This window comes from Sus scrofa, chromosome X (assembly GCF_000003025.6).
Source record: "Sus scrofa isolate TJ Tabasco breed Duroc chromosome X, Sscrofa11.1, whole genome shotgun sequence".
NCBI lineage: Eukaryota > Metazoa > Chordata > Mammalia > Artiodactyla > Suidae > Sus > Sus scrofa.
In genome coordinates, this window is record NC_010461.5 from 123447097 (window position 1) to 123466185 (window position 19089).

General features: G+C 39.7%; 1 protein-coding gene and 1 long non-coding RNA gene across 6 annotated transcripts in view; one reads left to right on the forward strand and one right to left on the reverse strand.

Annotated features, from left to right (window-relative positions):
- The window catches only part of LOC110257716, a 150516-nt gene that overhangs the window by 40286 nt on the left and 91141 nt on the right, over positions 1-19089 (forward strand). The gene's annotated exons all lie outside the window — the stretch shown is intronic.
- Positions 9856-19089, reverse strand: part of GABRA3 (gamma-aminobutyric acid type A receptor alpha3 subunit) — a 227863-nt gene continuing 218629 nt past the window's right edge. For all 5 annotated transcript variants that reach the window (XM_021079999.1, XM_021079997.1, XM_021080000.1 and 2 more), the window contains one exon: positions 9856-12150. In XM_021079999.1, coding sequence (XP_020935658.1) covers positions 11815-12150 — 336 coding nt within the window. In that variant the 3' untranslated portion in view covers positions 9856-11814. The remainder of the gene's footprint in view (positions 12151-19089) is intronic.

The window sequence follows — 19089 nt, forward strand, 5'->3', positions numbered from 1 at the left end:
TTCTGTTAAGGTGATATATCACATTAATTGATTTAAATATGTTAAAACATCCTTGTATCCCAGGTGTAAATGACACTTGATCATGTGAATGATCCTTTTAATGTTCTTCTGAATTTGGTTTGCTAGCATTTTATTGAGAATATCTGTGTATGTATTTATCAGGGATATTGATCTACAGTTTTCTTTCCTGGTAGTGTCCTTTGCTGGCTTTAATATCAGGATAATGCTGTCCTTGTGAAATTAGATTGGGGGTATTCCTTCCCCTTTGGTTTTTTGGGAGAGTTTGAGAAGGATTGGGTTTAAATTTTAAATATTTGGTAAAATTCACCAGTGAAGCCCTCTGCTCCTGAGCTTTTTCTCATTGGGAAATTTTTGATTACTGATTCAGTCTCCTTACTAGTAATTGATCTATTCAGACTTTATTTTTTTTCCTTATTCAGTTTTGATTTGGCTATGTTTCTAAGAATTTTTCCATTTCTTCTAAGTTGTCCAGTTTCTTTGTGTATAGTTGTTCATGGTAGCCTCTTATGATCCATTGTATTTCTAAGTTATCAGTTTTAATGTCTCCTTTTTCATTTATAATTTCATTGATTTGGATCCTGTCTTTTTCTTAATTTGTCTAGATAAATATTTGTCAGTTTTTTTAACTTTTCAAAGAAATAGCTCGTTTTGTTTAAACTTTCCTATTATTTTTCTATTCTATATTTCATGTATTTCTGTTTTAATCTTTCTAAATTAAAGAAAGTAATTATGTCCTCTATTCTTCTAACTTTGAGTTCAGTTTGCTATTCTTATTCTAGTTCCTTAAAGCATAGAGTTAATTTGTTTACTTGGGATGCTCCTTGCTTCTTAATGTATTTATTGCTATGAACTTCCTTCTTTTAATTGCCTTTGCTGTATCTCATAAGTTTTGGTATGTTGTGTCACCTTTTTGTTTGTCTTAAGATACTTGTTTACTTCCCCTTTAATTTCTTCTTTGATCTTGGTTTTTGAGGAAAGTATTAATTCCTATGGATTCATGAATTTTTCAGTTTTTCTCATTATTGACTGTAGTTTCATACTGTTGTAGTCAAAGAAGATATTTGCTATGATTTCAGTCTTTTTGAATTTGCTAAGACTTCGTTGTGGCCAAAAATATGGTCTGTCCTAGAAAATGTTCCATGTGCATTTGAGAAGAATATGTCTTCTGCTGCTGTTGTCAGATAGAATGTTCTCCCTCCCTCTCTCCCCCATATATATATATATATATAAAATATCTCTAAATGTCATGTGAATATATGACATAAATATAGCTACTTCTGATTTTTTTGGTTATCACTTGCTTGAAATGTCTTTTTCCATTCCTTAAAATTCTCAGTCTACATGTGTCTTTACAGCTACAGTGAGTCTCTTGTGGGCAACATACTGTTGAATCTTGAATTTTTTAATCCATTCAGCCATTCTATATCTTTTGATTGGAGAATTTACTCCATTTACATCTAAAGTAATTATTGATAAGTAATGACTTACTATTGCCATTTTTTAATAGTTATTAACAATTAGTTAACAATTGTTTAACTGGTTGTTTTGTAGACCTATCATTCCTTATTCCTTACACTGCTGTCCTTTTTGTGTATTTTGATGTGTTTACTTCTTTATCACATTCTTTTGTGTAATTACTACAGGTTTTTCTCTTGTGGTTAACATGAGGTTTACATATCTTAAAATTATAATATCATATTTTAAACTAATAACAAATAAACTTTACTACTTAAGATTTACACTTTTACTTCTCCTCCCACTCACATTTTAGGTTATTGATGTTACAATTTACATGTTTCTTATACTATGTAAATAATAACAGATTTGTTGATTCATGTCCTTTTACTTCCACTTAAAGAATTCCCTTTAGCATTTTTTGCAAAGGCAAGTCTAGTGGTGATGAATGCACTCAGCTTTTCCTTGTTCAGGAAAGTCTTTATCTCTCTTTCATTTCTAAAGAACAGCTTTGCCATGTATAGTATTCTTGGTTGATAGTATTTTTTTTCTCTCAATATTTTGAATATGTCATCTCATCTTCCAGCCTGAAAAGTTTCTCTTGAGAAATATGCTGACATTATTATGGGGGTTCCTTATATATAACTTCTATCTTTTCTCTTGCTACCATAAAAAATTCTTCCTCTTTGACTTTTGACAATTTAATTATAAGGTGTCTCAGTGTAGACCTATTTGGAGTCCTTTGGGCCTCTTGGGTCAACATGTCTATTTCTCTCTTCAGGTTTGTGAACTTTCAGCCATTGTTGATTTAAATTACTTTCTGTCCATTTCTCTTTCTCTTCTCCTTCTTCATTCTCATAATGCAAATATTCTTCCATTTCATTGTGTTCAATAAGTCCCATAGTGTTCCTTCACTCTTTTTCATTCTTTTATCTTTCTTCTTTGTCAGGATAATTTCAAATGTCCTAATTTCCAGGTCACTGATTTCTTTCTTCTGCATGGCTATGTCTGTTTTCAAAGTTCTCAAATTCTTCAGTTTAGTTATTGTATTTTTCAGCTCTAGAATTTGTGCCTTTGAATAAGTAGTCTCCTCTTTCAGTCTTTGCAGATTTGTCTTGGCAGAGACAGTTCTTCACAAGTCAGGTCAGTTTGGGTCTCTAAATGCATCTTCTGGTAATATATTTGTGCAGGTGGGACCTGTCTGTTTTTGGGTGAGACAACTGTTTGAGCTCTGAGATGAAGGGGGTTGTGCCACTGAACGAGAACAACTGGATAGGACTGCTGACTTCGTTTTCTGCCCAAATAAGACTGTAGAATGGGTTCTGTGGTTGCTTGGATCCTCTGGTCAGTCTTCCTAGACATTGGGACTGGGTGCTATACTATGTAGTAAATGAGACTGTGAATTAGCTTTCTGCCCTGGCAGGTCAGAAGGATCGGACCTAGGGCCTGGCCTGTTCAACTTATTGTCTGGGTACCTGATTCAGGAAAGAATTTAGACTGAATATCTTGATCAGGCAAGGCTACTGATTTTGCTCTGCAGACAGGGAAAGCCACAGGCTGTGTTCTCAGTTCAAGTGCCACTATAAGCAGGGTTGCTGGATGGGCTATGCAGCTCCTCATGTACTCTGATTAGGTTCCCTGCTAGGCAGGCTAAAAGCTATATTCAGCAATAAGTGTGGCTACAAATTAGTTTCCCTTCCTGGGTGCAGTGGAAGAAGTCTCTCCAGGGACTAAGGCTCTCTGTTTGTGGTTATGACTCAAGCTGACTCATACCCCAAGCTCCCTGCCTGAATAGGGCCACTGAAGTTTCTCTGGGGTCACTAAGCTCTGACTACTCTACTCTCAGCTAAAGCCCTGCTTTTTTACACAAATTCTAGGTATTCTTGCCATCCTTTCCTGTAAGATAGGGCTGGGAGCCATGTTCTGCAGTGGCTGAGGCTATGACTCAACTCTCCTGCCTGAGTGTGGGTGGACTGGGCTCCAAAGCTGACAAAGCTCCTCACTCTAGGACCCAAATCTAGCATACCTTCACTGCACCAAGTTCCCTGTTCAAACTGTACCACTGACTTGGGTCTGCAGAAGAGCAAAGCCACTAATTGGGAACTACTAGTCTCTGCAGCTATGAACTTGGTTTGCCAAGATCTGTGTACTGGCTGTTGGAAGTCCCTCTCCCCTTCTATGTCACAATCATATTTCAAGTGGTTGAGCCCCACAGATTCCACTGCAATCTCTATGGGGAAGAAAACGGAGTGGGGGCTCTAATAAAGCAATCCACAATGCTTGGGGTAAGCTGGATGTCACCCCTGGGCTCTCTTCCCATTGAAGAAACTGGGCTCACAGGATATCTTTCTACATAATGTTGCACTGGGCTGGTGGAGGGGGATGCAGTCAGCATGTAGTCACTCCTTTTACCTTTCTAATACCATCTGTCTTGGCCTCTATTGTGCACGGGTTGGGGGGGTCACCTTCACTGTCATGTTCTAGGATTCTCTCAGTGGTGTTTTGTCCATGAGTAGTTTTTAATTGTTCTTCTCATGAGGGGAGAGCAAAATCAAGAATGACTTCTATCTCGCCATCTTGGTGACTTCACCCACAGTAACAGTGTTTGGATTAGAAGATTCATTCCCTATATAGAATGGCAATTAAGGACTCCAGTGATCTTCCATTTAATCCTAGTGTTCTCTGAAAAATTTTTCTCATTATATTTATGTTACATAGACATTAAGTGACTTGCCCAAATTCATACAGCTGACAGTGTTATAACCCAGATTAGAACTCAGTGTTCTTGCCTCCCAGTTCCTGTGTCTTTCGACCATTCGCATTTGTTCTAATCATCACCAGCTTTCCCCACAACCATGTTGGTATCTAGTTCTTATGCATTTTGATGGGTACCACTCCCAGTCAAAGCCTTTCAAATGATGACATATTAATACTTATAAGAGGAGATGGCCATCTGCCCAAGGTTCAAGCCATGATGCATCTGTCATCATGGCTCCTTTAAGGGGATTATAGTGTAGATGACCAAAGCCAAAAATGCCTAGAACAGACTCCCAAGTGAAGCACTACCTACCAGAACACCAGCCTTGGGCACCATTTCCTACTGACTTTAACCTAGAGGAGACCTGCCAGTGCCACAGAAACCTGGAAAATTTGGCTGAAATTCATACAGGAGACTAGCTCAGCATGCTTGTGGCTCGAGGAGATTAGACAATATCAGAGTCAGTAGCATCTGTTCAGTAAAGAGAGAATGTAGTGACTAAGACTTTGGATTTCTCTGGCTTATGCTGTTTCTACTAGGAGCTATCTCTCTACTTTGCCAATAAACATTTATTAAACCTCCCTAGTTCTACTCCCATTAAAAGGCAGGGAAGGGAATGGTATAATTCTGGGCTAGATATGTATTTCAGGCAGAGGACGCAGCTTAAAATCTATAAAGATCATAGAGCCTTTACCCAGCATGACACCTTCAGGCATAAAACTCCATCCGCTACAATACAGAGTCCCAAGCCCCAAGCCTGGTGCAGCCTTCAGGGTTGTTCTGAGACTATAATAAAGCTGAGTAGCCTACAACAGGACCTAGCGGTGTTATTGTTATCCTTCATCGACTTATGTTCATTTCATTTGGCCCTTTAATGATCTGAGAGAGGGTCTGAATGCTTTGAAATAGTGGGAATGAATGTGCGTGTTGTGCAGCAAAGCTGAAAAGTGGCTACAAGGATGGGAAAATATAAGACTGGGTCTTTAGGAAGTTGGCCTAGAATAGAGCCATCAAGCCTAGGGCCAATATGTGCTGCTATTAGCTTTCTTTGTCTATAGAAGCCAACTTTCTGTGATGACAAGTCAGCAAAATGATGGCATGCAACCATATTCTCAATTAGATGATGATAGGTTATGGTCCTCCACCACCAGCTCCTAAGTCCAGAGTCATTATACTCACCATCCATCCTAATGGGTAGAATGCATGCCTGGAATTTAGGACAAATGAATTTGGCCATATACTTCATCATGGTCTCTCTCACTTCTGGGTCTTTGTGCATCCATGTTGAATGCCATCTCCTCTTTGCTTGATAAATTCGGAGTCATCCTTTAAAAGCCCAGCTCAGAAGTTATTTATTTTTTTTCAATAAGTATTTTCAGAGTTTAGACCATGGTTTTGGCCCTACACAGTGGTATACATGAACAGCTCTTCCTCCCAGGGCTTAGTGTAGTAGGAGATTGCAATGAAATGAGATGAATAAGAACAATACAGACTATAGTGGAAGCAAGCACATAGCTTTTTTCATCATGGAGGACAAAGCATGAGAGACAAGACCTTTCGGGTGAGAACTGATGAGTAGGAGTCAGTCAGGTCAAGACAGGAAGGGAAAACATTCTAGATTGATGACACATCCTGCACAAAGGCTTTGAGATATATTAGTACTTGCTGTACTGTTGATACAGCTGATGCATTGTGAGTGAGGCAGGCATTAATGATAATAGGAGGCTGATCAGAACTTTTAAGGCCAGGGTTAGATTTTGGATTTTATTTTATGTGCAGCAGGATACCATTGGAGTATATTAAACAAGAAAGTGACATGATCTGGTTTATAGTGTAAAAGGCTAGTTATATAGTGATCCAGGTGAGAGATCATGATGGAGGGGTTAGACTGGGCTGCTGGTAGTGGGAGTGGAGGGGTGTACAATATGGGATTTAAATTAGAAGCTGAGTGTACAAGATTGTCAGATATATTGGATGGAGGGACGAGAGAGAGATGTCAATAATGCCTCCTAAATTTTTGACTTGAGCATCTGGATGTATGATTCTTCTATTTATTGATAAAGGAATGTCCAAGGAAAGAATTGAGGAGTTCAGAGATATGCTTTTAACATGTTGAATTTGACATGAAAGAACTAGGCTAGAGATGTTGACTTAGCAACATCAGCATAAAGGAGGTTTGGTGATTTTTCAAGCATGTCTGCAAATTCTTTGACAGTCCTCTCATTAAGAGGTGAGGTCTGTGCCCAACCTCTTGAACCAGGGCTAGACATAGTAACTCTGTTATAACCAACATAATTCAGCTACCTTCCAGGTTATGACAGTGCAAGCTATACAGCTTCCACCTAGTTCTCTTAGAATGCTTCTTCTACAAAGGTACTTTCTGGAGATGCTCCATTTCATGACCCAGGTGCCATGCTGTGAGAAGTGATAAGGAAAGGCCGGTATCATAACCCAGCTGCTATACATGTGAGTGAAAGACCCCATTCCCTACACTGGCACCCATAACTCCCTTCTCTTCTCAGTTAGGACCCAACATTTTCCCAGCTGAACAGGACTGGATCTGGGCAACTAATATGCCTTTGTATCACCACAGGACCCCCTGCCACATGGAGTGTGAAAGTAGATCGTCCATCCTCAGATATTCTAGTCGATTAGGTCACCCCCACTTACATGAGTATTCCTATCTGAAGTCCCAGACATCATGGAGTAGAGACAAGCCATCCGTGCTCTGTCCTGTCAACATTCCTGACCCATGGGAATAATAAATGGTTATTTATGCTATTAAATTTGGAGATAGTTACAGAACAAAAGATAATTGAAATATGTGATAACCGAAGCTATCAGAACAGATGAGAAAAGAGAAAACACTTAGGAAACCTCAGCTTTTAAGGGATGGGAGAAGCTGATAGGAAAAAAAAATGAGATACAGAAAAGTAGCAGGGGAAAAAAGCAGGGCTATCAGGAGACTGTGGTGTCATGGAGACCAAAGAATCAAGTCATTGTCACCAGTGTCAAATGCTGCTGACAGGTCAAGTAACATAACTAAAAAATGCCTTTAGGTTTTAGTAACCAAGGCAGTGGTGACTCAGCAAGAGCAGCTTCACTGAGAGCAGATAACAAAAGTAGAATTATTTTAGAAGAGACAAGCTGGCATGAAGAATAAAGGAGAGACTTAGACAGAATGAAGGCCATCTTGTGCCTGTGACAGAAGGGAAGGGAGAGATGGTGTACAGATCTGTGAGTTCTGTTGATTTGATCACAAGAAGTTTAGGGAGTTCCATTATGAGAGTTTCTGTTCTCCATTAAGCTGAACCTTTGGAAGAAAAAACAAACTGAGAGGTGTTTTTTGTTTGCAATCTATATTCTTACATTACGTAGTGCCCTCCTGCCTAGAACCAACACCTGCTTAATCTTCTCAATTAAGGCCCCACCTTTTCCCATGCTGGGAATGGTCCTGTGCCTCATCATACAAGAGCCTCTCACATGAAGCTCAGGCCAAGGATAAGGGTTGTGGGAGGTGGTGAGGAGTTCACTACTAGACCTAAGAGTTTAGCCCCTGCATTCCAAGGTTTAGCCTCTTAGCTTATTCAGTATTCAATTTTTTTTTGAAGCTGCAAACCCATATGAGTTGCTGACAGGATGGGGTTTGTGTTCCTGGGGCGGGCTGGTGTGGTGGCCCAGGGTGTGGTGACACTTAAGGCAGAGTGGACCACCAGTGCAGCTGCTGGGAAGGTACTGTTTTGTTGACTTGACTCTCATCATAACCCCATTTTGTTAATAGGGAAACCCTCAGCTCAAGGGAGGGACTTGCCCAGTATCACAGAGCAACTGATATGGAATTGAGCTTGACTAAAATTCAGGTGTTCATTCTTCTCAGCGTTTTTGTCATGCTATCAAATTGGAGCTGAGGCAGAAGCAAGGCAGAACAGGTCCAGGTGCTCTCTGATGGAAAAGGCAGGAGGATCCAGAGGGCAGCTTGCATAGTCAACAAGGGCAGGTGCCTTTAGCCTCAGGTGCCTTTAGCCTCGCTTCAGCAGATGGTCACATGATTAATGTTTCCAAGTGAAAGGGAGCCTGTGTAATTAGATGTTGTTGAGACTGAATGGAGAACCCTTCCTCCAATTCTAGGCTCCTTTAACAGAATTTTCCCCAATTACTTCCTGTTCCATTTCCTTTCTCATTCATTCCATATCCTTATAGCTCTCTTGGGAGAAGTCAGAGTTCAAGAGGGCTTCCTTACCAAGCTCAGACTGAGAAGCCCTCTGAAGGGTGTCCAAACACAGATGCATCCTGGTACCCTGTCATGCCTTGCTCTCCTGCCCACAGTCCTTTATACTTCAGCACAAGAAACTAAGGTCATTAAATGAACACCCCGGATTTAAAAGCCCATAGGAATGAAGAATTATTTAAGTAATAAAAAGCTATTTTAATGACTTAAAACAGCATATTTAATACTACTTGGATTCTCTTAGAGCTGCTTTAGAAGTCTGCACATTGCATGTATTCATTTGTAATGGTGTCCACTGATCATGGTTTAGCTGGTCTCCTTTCCAACACAACCCTGAAGAAACCCTCCTCAATGTAGCTCAGATCTAGATTAGCATTCGTTTATTCATAAATATTTATTGAATGCCTACTGTTAGACATTCTTCCAGCATCCTCTGGAACTGCTAGGGAAAATCTCTGAAACTATTAATACCATAAAATACTTAAGTCCACAACATTGGTCCTAGCTTGGAGTAGGGTTTCAAACTTTAGCAGAGCGCAGCAACAGAAGTACTGATGGGAACAGCTCCAGCTTTCCCCTAAAAGTAGGGGAATAGTTTTCAGAGGCAAAGCGGATTTAGGATATTCCTAAGGAAAGAACACTTAAATATGACTGTCAGGTAATTTTGCTAGGAAGGCTGCTATGTGTGCCTTACTTGGTTGTTCTGGGGGATGTCTGAGTTGGGCAGAGATTATGAAATTGATACAGTAGGGAATCAATTAGATGATCACATGGCTGGAACATGCACCAAGGGTCAAACTGTCCAAGTCTCTGATCTTATTTCAGACAAGAAAGCCTTTTATATGATTTGACATGCTCTCCCAAGGAGATTTTCCCCATCCCTTAGGAGCCAGGTGATTTCCTCAAGCACATCTCATGAGATTATTTCTCAGATTTTTCCTCTGTAACAAATAAAGGCCATCATTCACTTCTCAATACATGGACTAACCGATTAAATATTGACTCTCCCTCTGCCTAGGAACTACTACCTAAGGGAACTACTGCTAAGGGAAATAATAATCAATGGGGGGAAAAGGAGCTGTTATAGTTGAAGAGAAAATACTTTTCCCTATTTCTTGGAAGTGCATGAATTTAGTGGAGGAAACCATACAAGTGTTTCCTTCTTTGTCATATTGGATAACAAGACCTCTGAGTCAATTAAAGCTATTTTTTCACATGGATTCCAGTTTGGATCACTGTAATAGCCTTTTTCTCTTGGAATATCTTCCCCCCAGTATATTTCAGTGGTGTTAAGAAGTAGAAATTAAGGGTGGCATGAGACTAGAAGTGAAAGACAAAAACAGAGTACTGTCTGTTAAGCAAAGAGTGACTAAAAAAAGTTCTCTAGCCCAAGTACAATTCAGAAAGTGTTTAATAAACAGCCGCTAAACATTGCACCAAAGCATTTGGAAACACAATTTCTACAGAGAGGCAAAGGTCAGGCTTCCATTCTAAATTCCTTAAGACAATCATTAACAGGACAATCATTAACAGCCCCACCCATCCCACCCCCTATCCCCACATATCCACGACACTACACTCTTCTAGTCATGAATTTACCTACAGACACAGTCTTAGGAATAATGGGACTGGCATGCATTATCCCAGCAATGGCAAGGAAGCAGAGGATGGGGGAAGGATGGGCGAAAAGGCAACCAGCAGCTAATAATAGACCCCTTAGGAACATTGTTCAGGAGGTGGGCAGGTAGAACCTGTGTTTGGTGTTACTTATGGGTTCTAGGATATTCTGGACTAGTGGCTGTGGCTGCCATCTTAATCTCATTCCCTTGAGCCATGACTACTAGAAGTGGTCTCTTTGAGTGATACATTGTGACTTTCTAAAAATCTTTTTTGGTGTCCAACCAAACTTCATTCAAGATCCAGCAAGCCTGTTGAGATTGTGCCAATTCTGAAGTCAAGGGAGAACTGGCTTCTCAGCTCTGTCTTCATTTTGGCCTTTGTAAAGAGGCATATGATAGTTCTCTATTGCAGACACTTGTAAAGAGCCTAGGCAAGTCATTCAAACATCTGGAACTCATTTAAGTTAAAAAAATTATAATTATACCTGCCCCTTTTGCTCACACTAAGACCAAATGAGATTAAACAGCCACTAAATAATATATTATCAAATTGGTAATAAAGTTACTGATTTAGTTGACTCGTGTGTCAACTTGACTCCAGTTCACCCCTGTTAAAGTCAGCATCAACAGAGGACCAGAAGTCCCTGACATGGTAGGAACAAAGTTCTTGGGCCTGGTCTAGGGTTTGGAGTGTGGAGGGTATGGAAGGAAGAATTTGACTTTCACCTGCCAGTAGCCCTCCTTTGCAATCTGGACTTCAAGCTTCAACTATCACCAGCCCAAATCTCTTGCCCCATCCAGTATTTGACTACTTGCCTTAGCAGAGAGGTGACTTTCCTATCTCTCTAACCTTTTTAAAAATCACTTTGTAGGCATTTGATCTAGATCTCTGTTTCTATATGTCCATTTTTAGTATAAATTTTTTAAAAAAAACTTAATCATTTTCCTCAAAAGTTTGCAGGTAGTAACAGGTCCAAACGAAGCAATCGTCAGATAGCTACAGGGGCAGGGAGGTCAAAGGGCTTGAGAGAGAAGGGCTTTCCTGGAGGAGATATACCAAAGAGGGTACTATTTTCCTGAGGGGATGGACACAGCAGGTCACTACCCATCTTGGTGCCAGCCTGGCCCAGTTGGTTCGATTTGTTTTGGCAATATATGGTAGACAGTGGTAAGCCTTAATTGTCCCCACTAACCTCCAAGCAAATAAAGGGGTTGTGGGCCATGTTCAGGCCCTGCCTTAGCTGTCAAGACTTATGCCTTGTGGGCCCTACTGTAGGCAGGGGAAGTGGCAGGAAGGACCATATTGGGTAGCCCAGCCTGGCTCCCTAGGGAGTCAGAATCATCTGATCAGGACAAGTCAACAGTCCTCCTTAATGTGGACCTCTCAAATAGCCAAGATTCTCACGACAGACCATAGAGTCTCCTGTTCTTTCTGTACTGGGCAGAGTATAATAAAATACATGCAGTGTCCTCAGCTGAGGGTGACGGGCAGAGTAGGATGAGCAACTGGACAAATGGCAGTGTTTGGCTCCACTGAGGATATATTCAGCAATGTTAGAGGGACAAGTACTTTTTTCTGTTATTATTTCTTCATTGAGATTCATAAATATTGAGAGTCACGGTTTGGTAGAGGGTTCGAAAAGAATCCGAAACACATGAAGGGGAGCCCTGGGGTTTGAGTGTCTGGATGCTTCCTAGGGTATAGAGTGCTCTGGTTGCAGCGCTGCCACTATCTACTGTTTGCGGATCATGCCCTTGATAGCTGACTCTCGGTTGACATATGTGGCCCAATAGACCAGATTGAAAATGGCAAAGAGCACAGGAAAGATGATGCGGGAGATTTTGTCAACCTTGCTGACACTGTTGTAGGTCTTGGTCTCAGTTGGGATATCCTGCACGTAGGTGGTCTTGGGCGAACCAATGATTGTTGGGGTTGAGGAGGCACTAGGAGCAGCGCCCTTGGAGATGGCAGAGAACTCAGTGTCCTTGGCCAGGTTGATGGGATAGGTTGTCCCCACGATGTTGAAGGTGGTGCTGGTTTTCTTTGTCGGGACTGCTGGTGTTTTCTTCTAGGGGCCAGAAAAGTAGGGGAAAAGAGGGGAACAAAACAAAAGATAAGTAATTCATTATACAGAACACCTTCAGAGGCTGTGGGGAGGATGAGCCATGAGGGAAGTTAGGAAACAATGGCCATGAAGCCAATAGCACTTGAGTAGCCAGGTTTGTGTCTAGGGATAATTGAAAATGAAGTTTGAAAACAAATTTTCACCATCCTGGATTACTAGCTATGTGGCTTTGGCCAAGTCACTTCTCTTAGAGCTTTAGTTTCTTCATCTGTAAAATGAAGATCAAAATATTTGGCAGGGTTGTTGAGAGGATCAGATGAAATAATGGTGGTAGATATCACTGGAAAACTATTAAATATTGGTCACATGTAGGGTCCTATATAATCATGCGATTTGATCCTCATAGTAACTGTATGAGGTATAAATATGTGAGATTACTCCCATTTGACAGATGAGAAAACTCAGCCTCAGGCTGAGTGACAAAGCCCACGCTAGCCACTTGGGCTCCCAACTTTTATCCAGGGATGCACTGTACTATAGGTGTGAGACACCTTTTGGTTACCCAAGACATAACTCCAAAAGACTTCAACCATCAAGTGGCACATCTCCTGTGAGGAAGAGAGCTCGGTGAGTCTGAAAGTCATTTTGTCTTAAAGACACATACATACTATGGCATGTTTACATGCATCATTATAACAGTATCACACCCTTCATGCACTGTAAATGTCCATACTTGCAAGGCTGCAGGCAGGAACAACAGCCTCCCCAAGGAGCTACACAAATGCTTCCCCTCTGACACAGCAAAGACAGGGATGCCAGGTTCTTGCTATGATACTGCTCTTTGTCTTGTTTTTCCAGAGTATTAAACAAACAAACAAACCTTAATGGGAAATAAGCATACACACATGTGCCCATTTGTTTTCATATATATGATTTGTGTAAACATGGACCTTCCATGTTGAAAAGACAAAAGGAGACAAAGATCAGGCCTGGATCAGAAGAGAGAGAGGCTGAGGAACAGGGGAGGACAAAGGCAGCTCATAGTCTGAATGCAGAGCTCATAATATTTGCTGCTTTACTTCCCACTCTGGCCTTTTCTTCCTTCCATCCCTCTTTATTTCTAGGGGAAAGTGCAGATAGACAAGCTTCAAAAATGCCCAAGAGTAACTGACAAAAAGTTTCAACTAGTTGTGTCACCCTAATTTCACACACCTCACATTGCTTCCTTTCTCAATATCACTTTGCTTCCAGCATCTGTTTTACTTCTTTACTTCTTGCTTCCTACTTCTTTCCTTCCTGAGTTTCTCTACTCCCACCCTCTCTTACTGACCCCCTTCTCCTAATCTCTTTCTTTTTATTTGCTTCTTTAGAGTCCCCAATATTTTTTTTCCCTTTAGACCATACTGCTATTTATCTTTCTGATCCAATATTTACCTAATAGCTACTGGGCCAAGAACTATGCTATGGGTTTAGGGATAGGTGAGAAGGTTAAAAGTTGAGTCAGTTTGCAGTCCAGTGGGAGACATGGCTTATAAAGACATCATTGCCATATAATGTAATCAGGGTTGTAAAGGATATGAACAAGGTGTGATGGGAATTCAGTGGTGGGGATAGAGTTCCTATAAGTGCTGGAAAAGGTGGCTCAGAAAAGGCAATGACCAACAGCACTGCTGTTTTTTTAAAGGATGACAAGGAGTTTCCTGTAGTTGGATGACAGTGTGCATGGTAAGGCCTTCCTATGCTGGCTTCAGGGTTTTCAATCAGAGAAGGGAAGGGGGGCATTGGAGGGGTGGTGGTTTAAGTAAATGAACAGTCTAAGTAGTAGGACATTTAAAAAACAATACTGTTCTTTCTCTTTTTGGATTGTAGTTACACTGTTATAAGTGGAAGGGGGACAGAACTCTAAGGCTTCTAAGAACATTGTAAATGCTTTAAATACTACATGGGACTCGTTTATAATTAGCAAATTCATTATGTGAATAGAGGCCTGCTGCTAAATGCCTTTGCTATTAAATAAAAGAACACTTCACTTGCTTGCTTGCTTACTTATTAATTTGCTTAGTAATCTCTTTTTTCCCATGGGTAGACCAAAAAAGAAAAAAAATAAAGAAAAAAAACCCCATTACTCTGACTATGCTAGAAGCTTTCACATATGTTATTTCATTTTGTCATTTTATAAGCTGGTTACGACCAAGTCTCTGAAATAATCATTCTGAACAGCAAACACTTTCTTTAGCTCTGTAGGCACTTTGTGCTCTATAGGTGGGGAAGCAGCAGTTAATTTAATCACATATTTTTTAAGTAATACAAGAAAATTACCTTTTAATTCCCCTTGCCCTTTCCATCATGTTAGATTTTAATCAGCCACTATAATTTTACCTAAATTGTCAAAGAAGGGAGATCAAAGCAAAAGTTGTAGTGCTGAGAAGACAGAAGCAAGAGGCAGAGATTAATGGTTACTAATTCCCATTTCTGCATCTGGTTTTCTAATAATTCTCTATGCCCTGAAATTTGATAGATACAAACTAGAGTGACTTAACTTTGACCAAGTTGCAACTCTGTTCCTACTTTGTAGGCCAATGCTTGGCCCTTAGGTACAGGATAGATCTTTGTAGAATGAAACAGGCCCCCTCAACTGCATATTCTCTATGTGATTTCCAGTTTGTTCCTCCTGAGTCTTGACCTGTCCTATACAGACAACAGCTCTATAGTTCATCCTGGAGTCATTTCCATACCACCAAAGTGAAAATGGCTCTTCTAAATTCCTCTAAGTGGTTTTACCCCAGGGCAAGGACATGTTTCCTTCTAGAAATTCACTTCATGTAGATTTAAGGATGAAGTAATGAAAACTTTTATGGGCCAATGTATGTCTGACTCAAAGAGTTCTCCTCGGATGGCATTCGTGTTCATTATTTCCAGAAGTTCTAATTAGAGAGTAAGTTGAAACCCGAATGTACTTGACACCAGTAGGACCTCAGAGTATATGTAGATATGGTCCCACACTTCTGTGTTAACCCCCTAACAGCTATCCAACTTTCTGAACCCCAGTTTACAGAAATGGGGCAAGGTAATGGAATAGATGCTACATGGGATTCAAAGACAAAACAGATAAAACCCCAAACAACCCAATTTTAAAAATGGCAAAGGGCTTGGATAGACATTTCTCCAAAGAAGATATAGAAATGGCTAACAAGCATGTGAAAAGATGCTTAAAATCACTGGTCATAAAGGAAATGCCAATGAAAACCACAATGGAATAACACCTTACACCCATTAGGGTGCCTACTATCAACGATAAGAACAAAAACAACAAAAGAATATAACAAGTGTTAACAAGAGTGTGGATAAACTCAAACCTTTGTGTACTGCTGGGAATTAAAATGAAAATTTTATGAAAAATGGAATGAAAATTCTGTGAAAAATGGAATGTCAGTTTTTCAAAAAACTGAAAATAATAGAATGAAAATATGACCCAGCAGTTCCACTTCTGGCTATATACCCCCAAAATTTAAAGCAAGGTCTGAAAGAGATATTTGTACACCCAAGTTCATGGCAGCATAATTTTCAATAGCTAAAAGATGAATGAAACCAAAGTACCCACCGAAGGAAGTATGGATGAATAAAATGTGGTCCATCCATACAATAGGATATTATTCAGCCTTCAAAAGGAAGGAAACTCTGACACCTGCTACAACATGGATGGACCTTGAAGATGTTATACTGAGTGAAATAAGCCAGTGACAAAAAGACAAATGCTGTATGATTCCACTTATGTGAGGTACTTAGAGAAGTCAGATTCATAGAGAGAGAAAGTAGAATAGTGTTTGCCGGGGCAGGGGGATGGTGGAGGGGAGAATGGGAATTTTTTTTTAATGGGGTCAGAGTTTCAGTTTGGCAAGATAAAAATGTTCTGGAATTTGGTTGTATAACATTGTGAATATACTTACTGAAAATTATTAAGATGATCAGTTTGAGTCTATCTAATGAGGAAGATCAATTAAAACAAGAGAAAACTAAAATATAAGGGAGAACACAGAAAAAGGCATAAATGCTAAGTCAAGCAAATTCAGAAGAGGAAGGGAGTAGGCCAGATTAAGAAGAGGTCAGTAGGTGTACAGTAAATTAAGGCAAATCTTATATCATGGCTTTTACAATCCCCACAGAGAAGGTGAATTTAAAATAGATTTTATAAGAGATAGAAGACAGAACTGATTAAGAACACAGAGAAGGATTGTAGGCACGAGTTGAAGGACCAGCAGAATTCAAATATATAATTTCATGTATGTCACTAATCCATCAATGGCTGTGGAATTTTTTGAGAGAGAAGTAGAGGAGTTGTATTGAAGTGATGGAGGAGGTCAAAGGTGCTGACGAGTGACTGCAGTGATGCACCATGCAGCCAAGGTTGGGTAGCAAAGCAAGAGAACAGAAGGAATCATGGATTTTGAAATGCTACAAAGGTTATTTTTTCATTTGTTAAGTATTTACTGAATGTCTACAACATGGCAGGCTCTGTGCTAGGTGCTGGGGGTACAGCAGTAAATAGTGAAACATGGCCCATGACCTCAAAAGCTCACATTCCAGTGAATGCAGGGGGTACATAATAAATGTGGAAGTGACTAAATATATACAACAATGTAATGTCAAGAAGTGAGAAGTATAGATAATGTATAAAATAATGGCAATGTATAAAGCAGGGCAGGGTCAGAGAAGGATGATGAAAGCTATTCAGAGAAAGTCTCTCTGAGAAGGTGAAGAAATATCTGAATAAAATGAGAAAGCAAGCCATGAAAAGATCAGAACAACAAAACTTCCAGAGACAAATAACAGTAGTGACAAAGCACTTTGGGGTTAGAATGATAGTAATTTGTACACAGATCATCAAGGAGACCAGTGTGACTTAAGTGGAATTAATGTGGACAAAATGATATGATGGTAAGAGTTAGCATCACAGATCTGGGGACCAGATCTTGTGAGGCTCCAAAATCAAAGGTAAGAATTATGGATTTTGATTTAACTGTGGTGGGAAGCCATTAAAGTATTTTGAGCAAAAATTTTCTACTTTGCAAATATGAGTGGTCACTCTGGCTGATGGGCAGAGAATGCATGGTTGACACAAAAGCAGAGGAATAAAATTAAGGGGCTAACTTAATGAGGCTAGTGATAGATATGGGGAATTGACTGAACAGAAAAATATCAACGAAGTAAAATAAAAACAGGAAATCCTAATAGATGAGAATCCAAGCAAAGATCTGGACTTTCAATGGTGACATATTTTGTGTAAAAGAATGGAAGATTAAGTCTGAAGGCAATATTGAGGATTAAGAGGATGTGAACTACACTTCTAGAAAATGGGAGTGAGAAGAATAATAGCTTCTGCCAAACAGGGAGGCAGTGAAAAGGAAGTCTCAGTTAAGATAGGAGTTATTCAGTGAAGAAGCACAATGAACAGGAGTTCCTGAGGGAAGTGAAGGAAAGTTTATGAGGGGAGGGGTAGGAGGATAAATTTGGAAAAAGATGCAGTAGAGTATAAAGGTAAAAGCTGAGGGGAAGCTAAATAACCACAGAGGAAACAATCTGAGCATTGAGCAGGGATGACATGATGGTGAGCCGTATAGAACATTTGACCTCATGTGTCCATAATGAAGTTTATTATGAGATTTTTAGATATCAAGTCACAGTTCCAAGATACTAATACCATTGGCTGGCTTAACACTTATAGTCTTCCTGAACACAAAACAAAACAACCCCCCCCAAAAAAACCCACTATAACAAGTATTCAGGTAATCAGACTAGTTCATTCCAAAGCCCTCACCTAGTGGTGGAAACAGAAGCAGTGCCTGACAGGTGGGACAACCCAGAGCTCATTTGTTAAAACTGGCTACAGGCTCAATTCTAATTTCTAATGTCAGATGGGTCTTCAAAGGAAAAACAAAGACAGAACTTGAAGTTCCAAATAATGTAAACTAATTGTAAAAATCCTATATAAAGATGAGCATACAGGAGAAAATAATGTTGATAAAATGATGAAGTCAAAGAGCAAGATAGCCAGATAGGATGAGCACCAAAGCACAAAGCAGTTTGCATGAAGTAAAGGAGTAGGTAATGACTTGGAAGCAGCAAGGAAAAAATGGAAGGGTGTCTTCCACCTGCAATGGCAGCTGAGGAAGTAGTTTCCTCAGGAAATGGCCAAGTAAAGATAAGGAAAGATCCTTGCAACCTTGGGATAAATCCCACTTGATCATGATGTATGATCCTTCTATTTTATTATTGGAGTCAGTCTACGAGTATTTTGTTGAGGATTTTTTCATCTATGTTCATCAGGGATATTGGCCTGCAATTTTCTTCTTTGTGATATCTTTGGTTTTGGTATCAGGGTGATGGTGGCCTCATAGAATGAGTTTGGAATTGTCCCTTCCTCTGAAATTTTTTGGAGTAGTTGTTAACTCTTCTCTAGATGTTTATAAAATTCACCTATGAAGTCACCTGTTCCTGGACTTCTGTCTTGGGACTTTTTAAAAAATTACTGATTCAATTTCAGTACTGGTAATGGTATGTTCATATTTTCTTTTTCATCCTGGATCAGTCTTAGGAAATTGTACATTTCTAGGAATTTGCTAATTTCTTCTAGGCTGTTTTATTGGCATACAGTTAATTGCAGTATTCTCTTATGATCCTTTGTATTTCTGTAATGTCAGTTGTAACTTTTGTTTGTTTCTGATTGTATTGATTTGGGCCCACTCTCTTTTTTTTTCTTGATGAATCTGGCTAAAGGTTTATCAATTTTGTTTATCTTTTCAAAGAACCAGCTTTTAGTTTCATTGACTTTTTAAAATTTTTTAATTCTCCATTTATTTCTTCTCTGGTCTTTATGATTTTCTACCTTCTACTAACTTTGGGTTTTGTTTGTCTTTCTCCAACTCCTTTAAGTGTAGGGTTAAG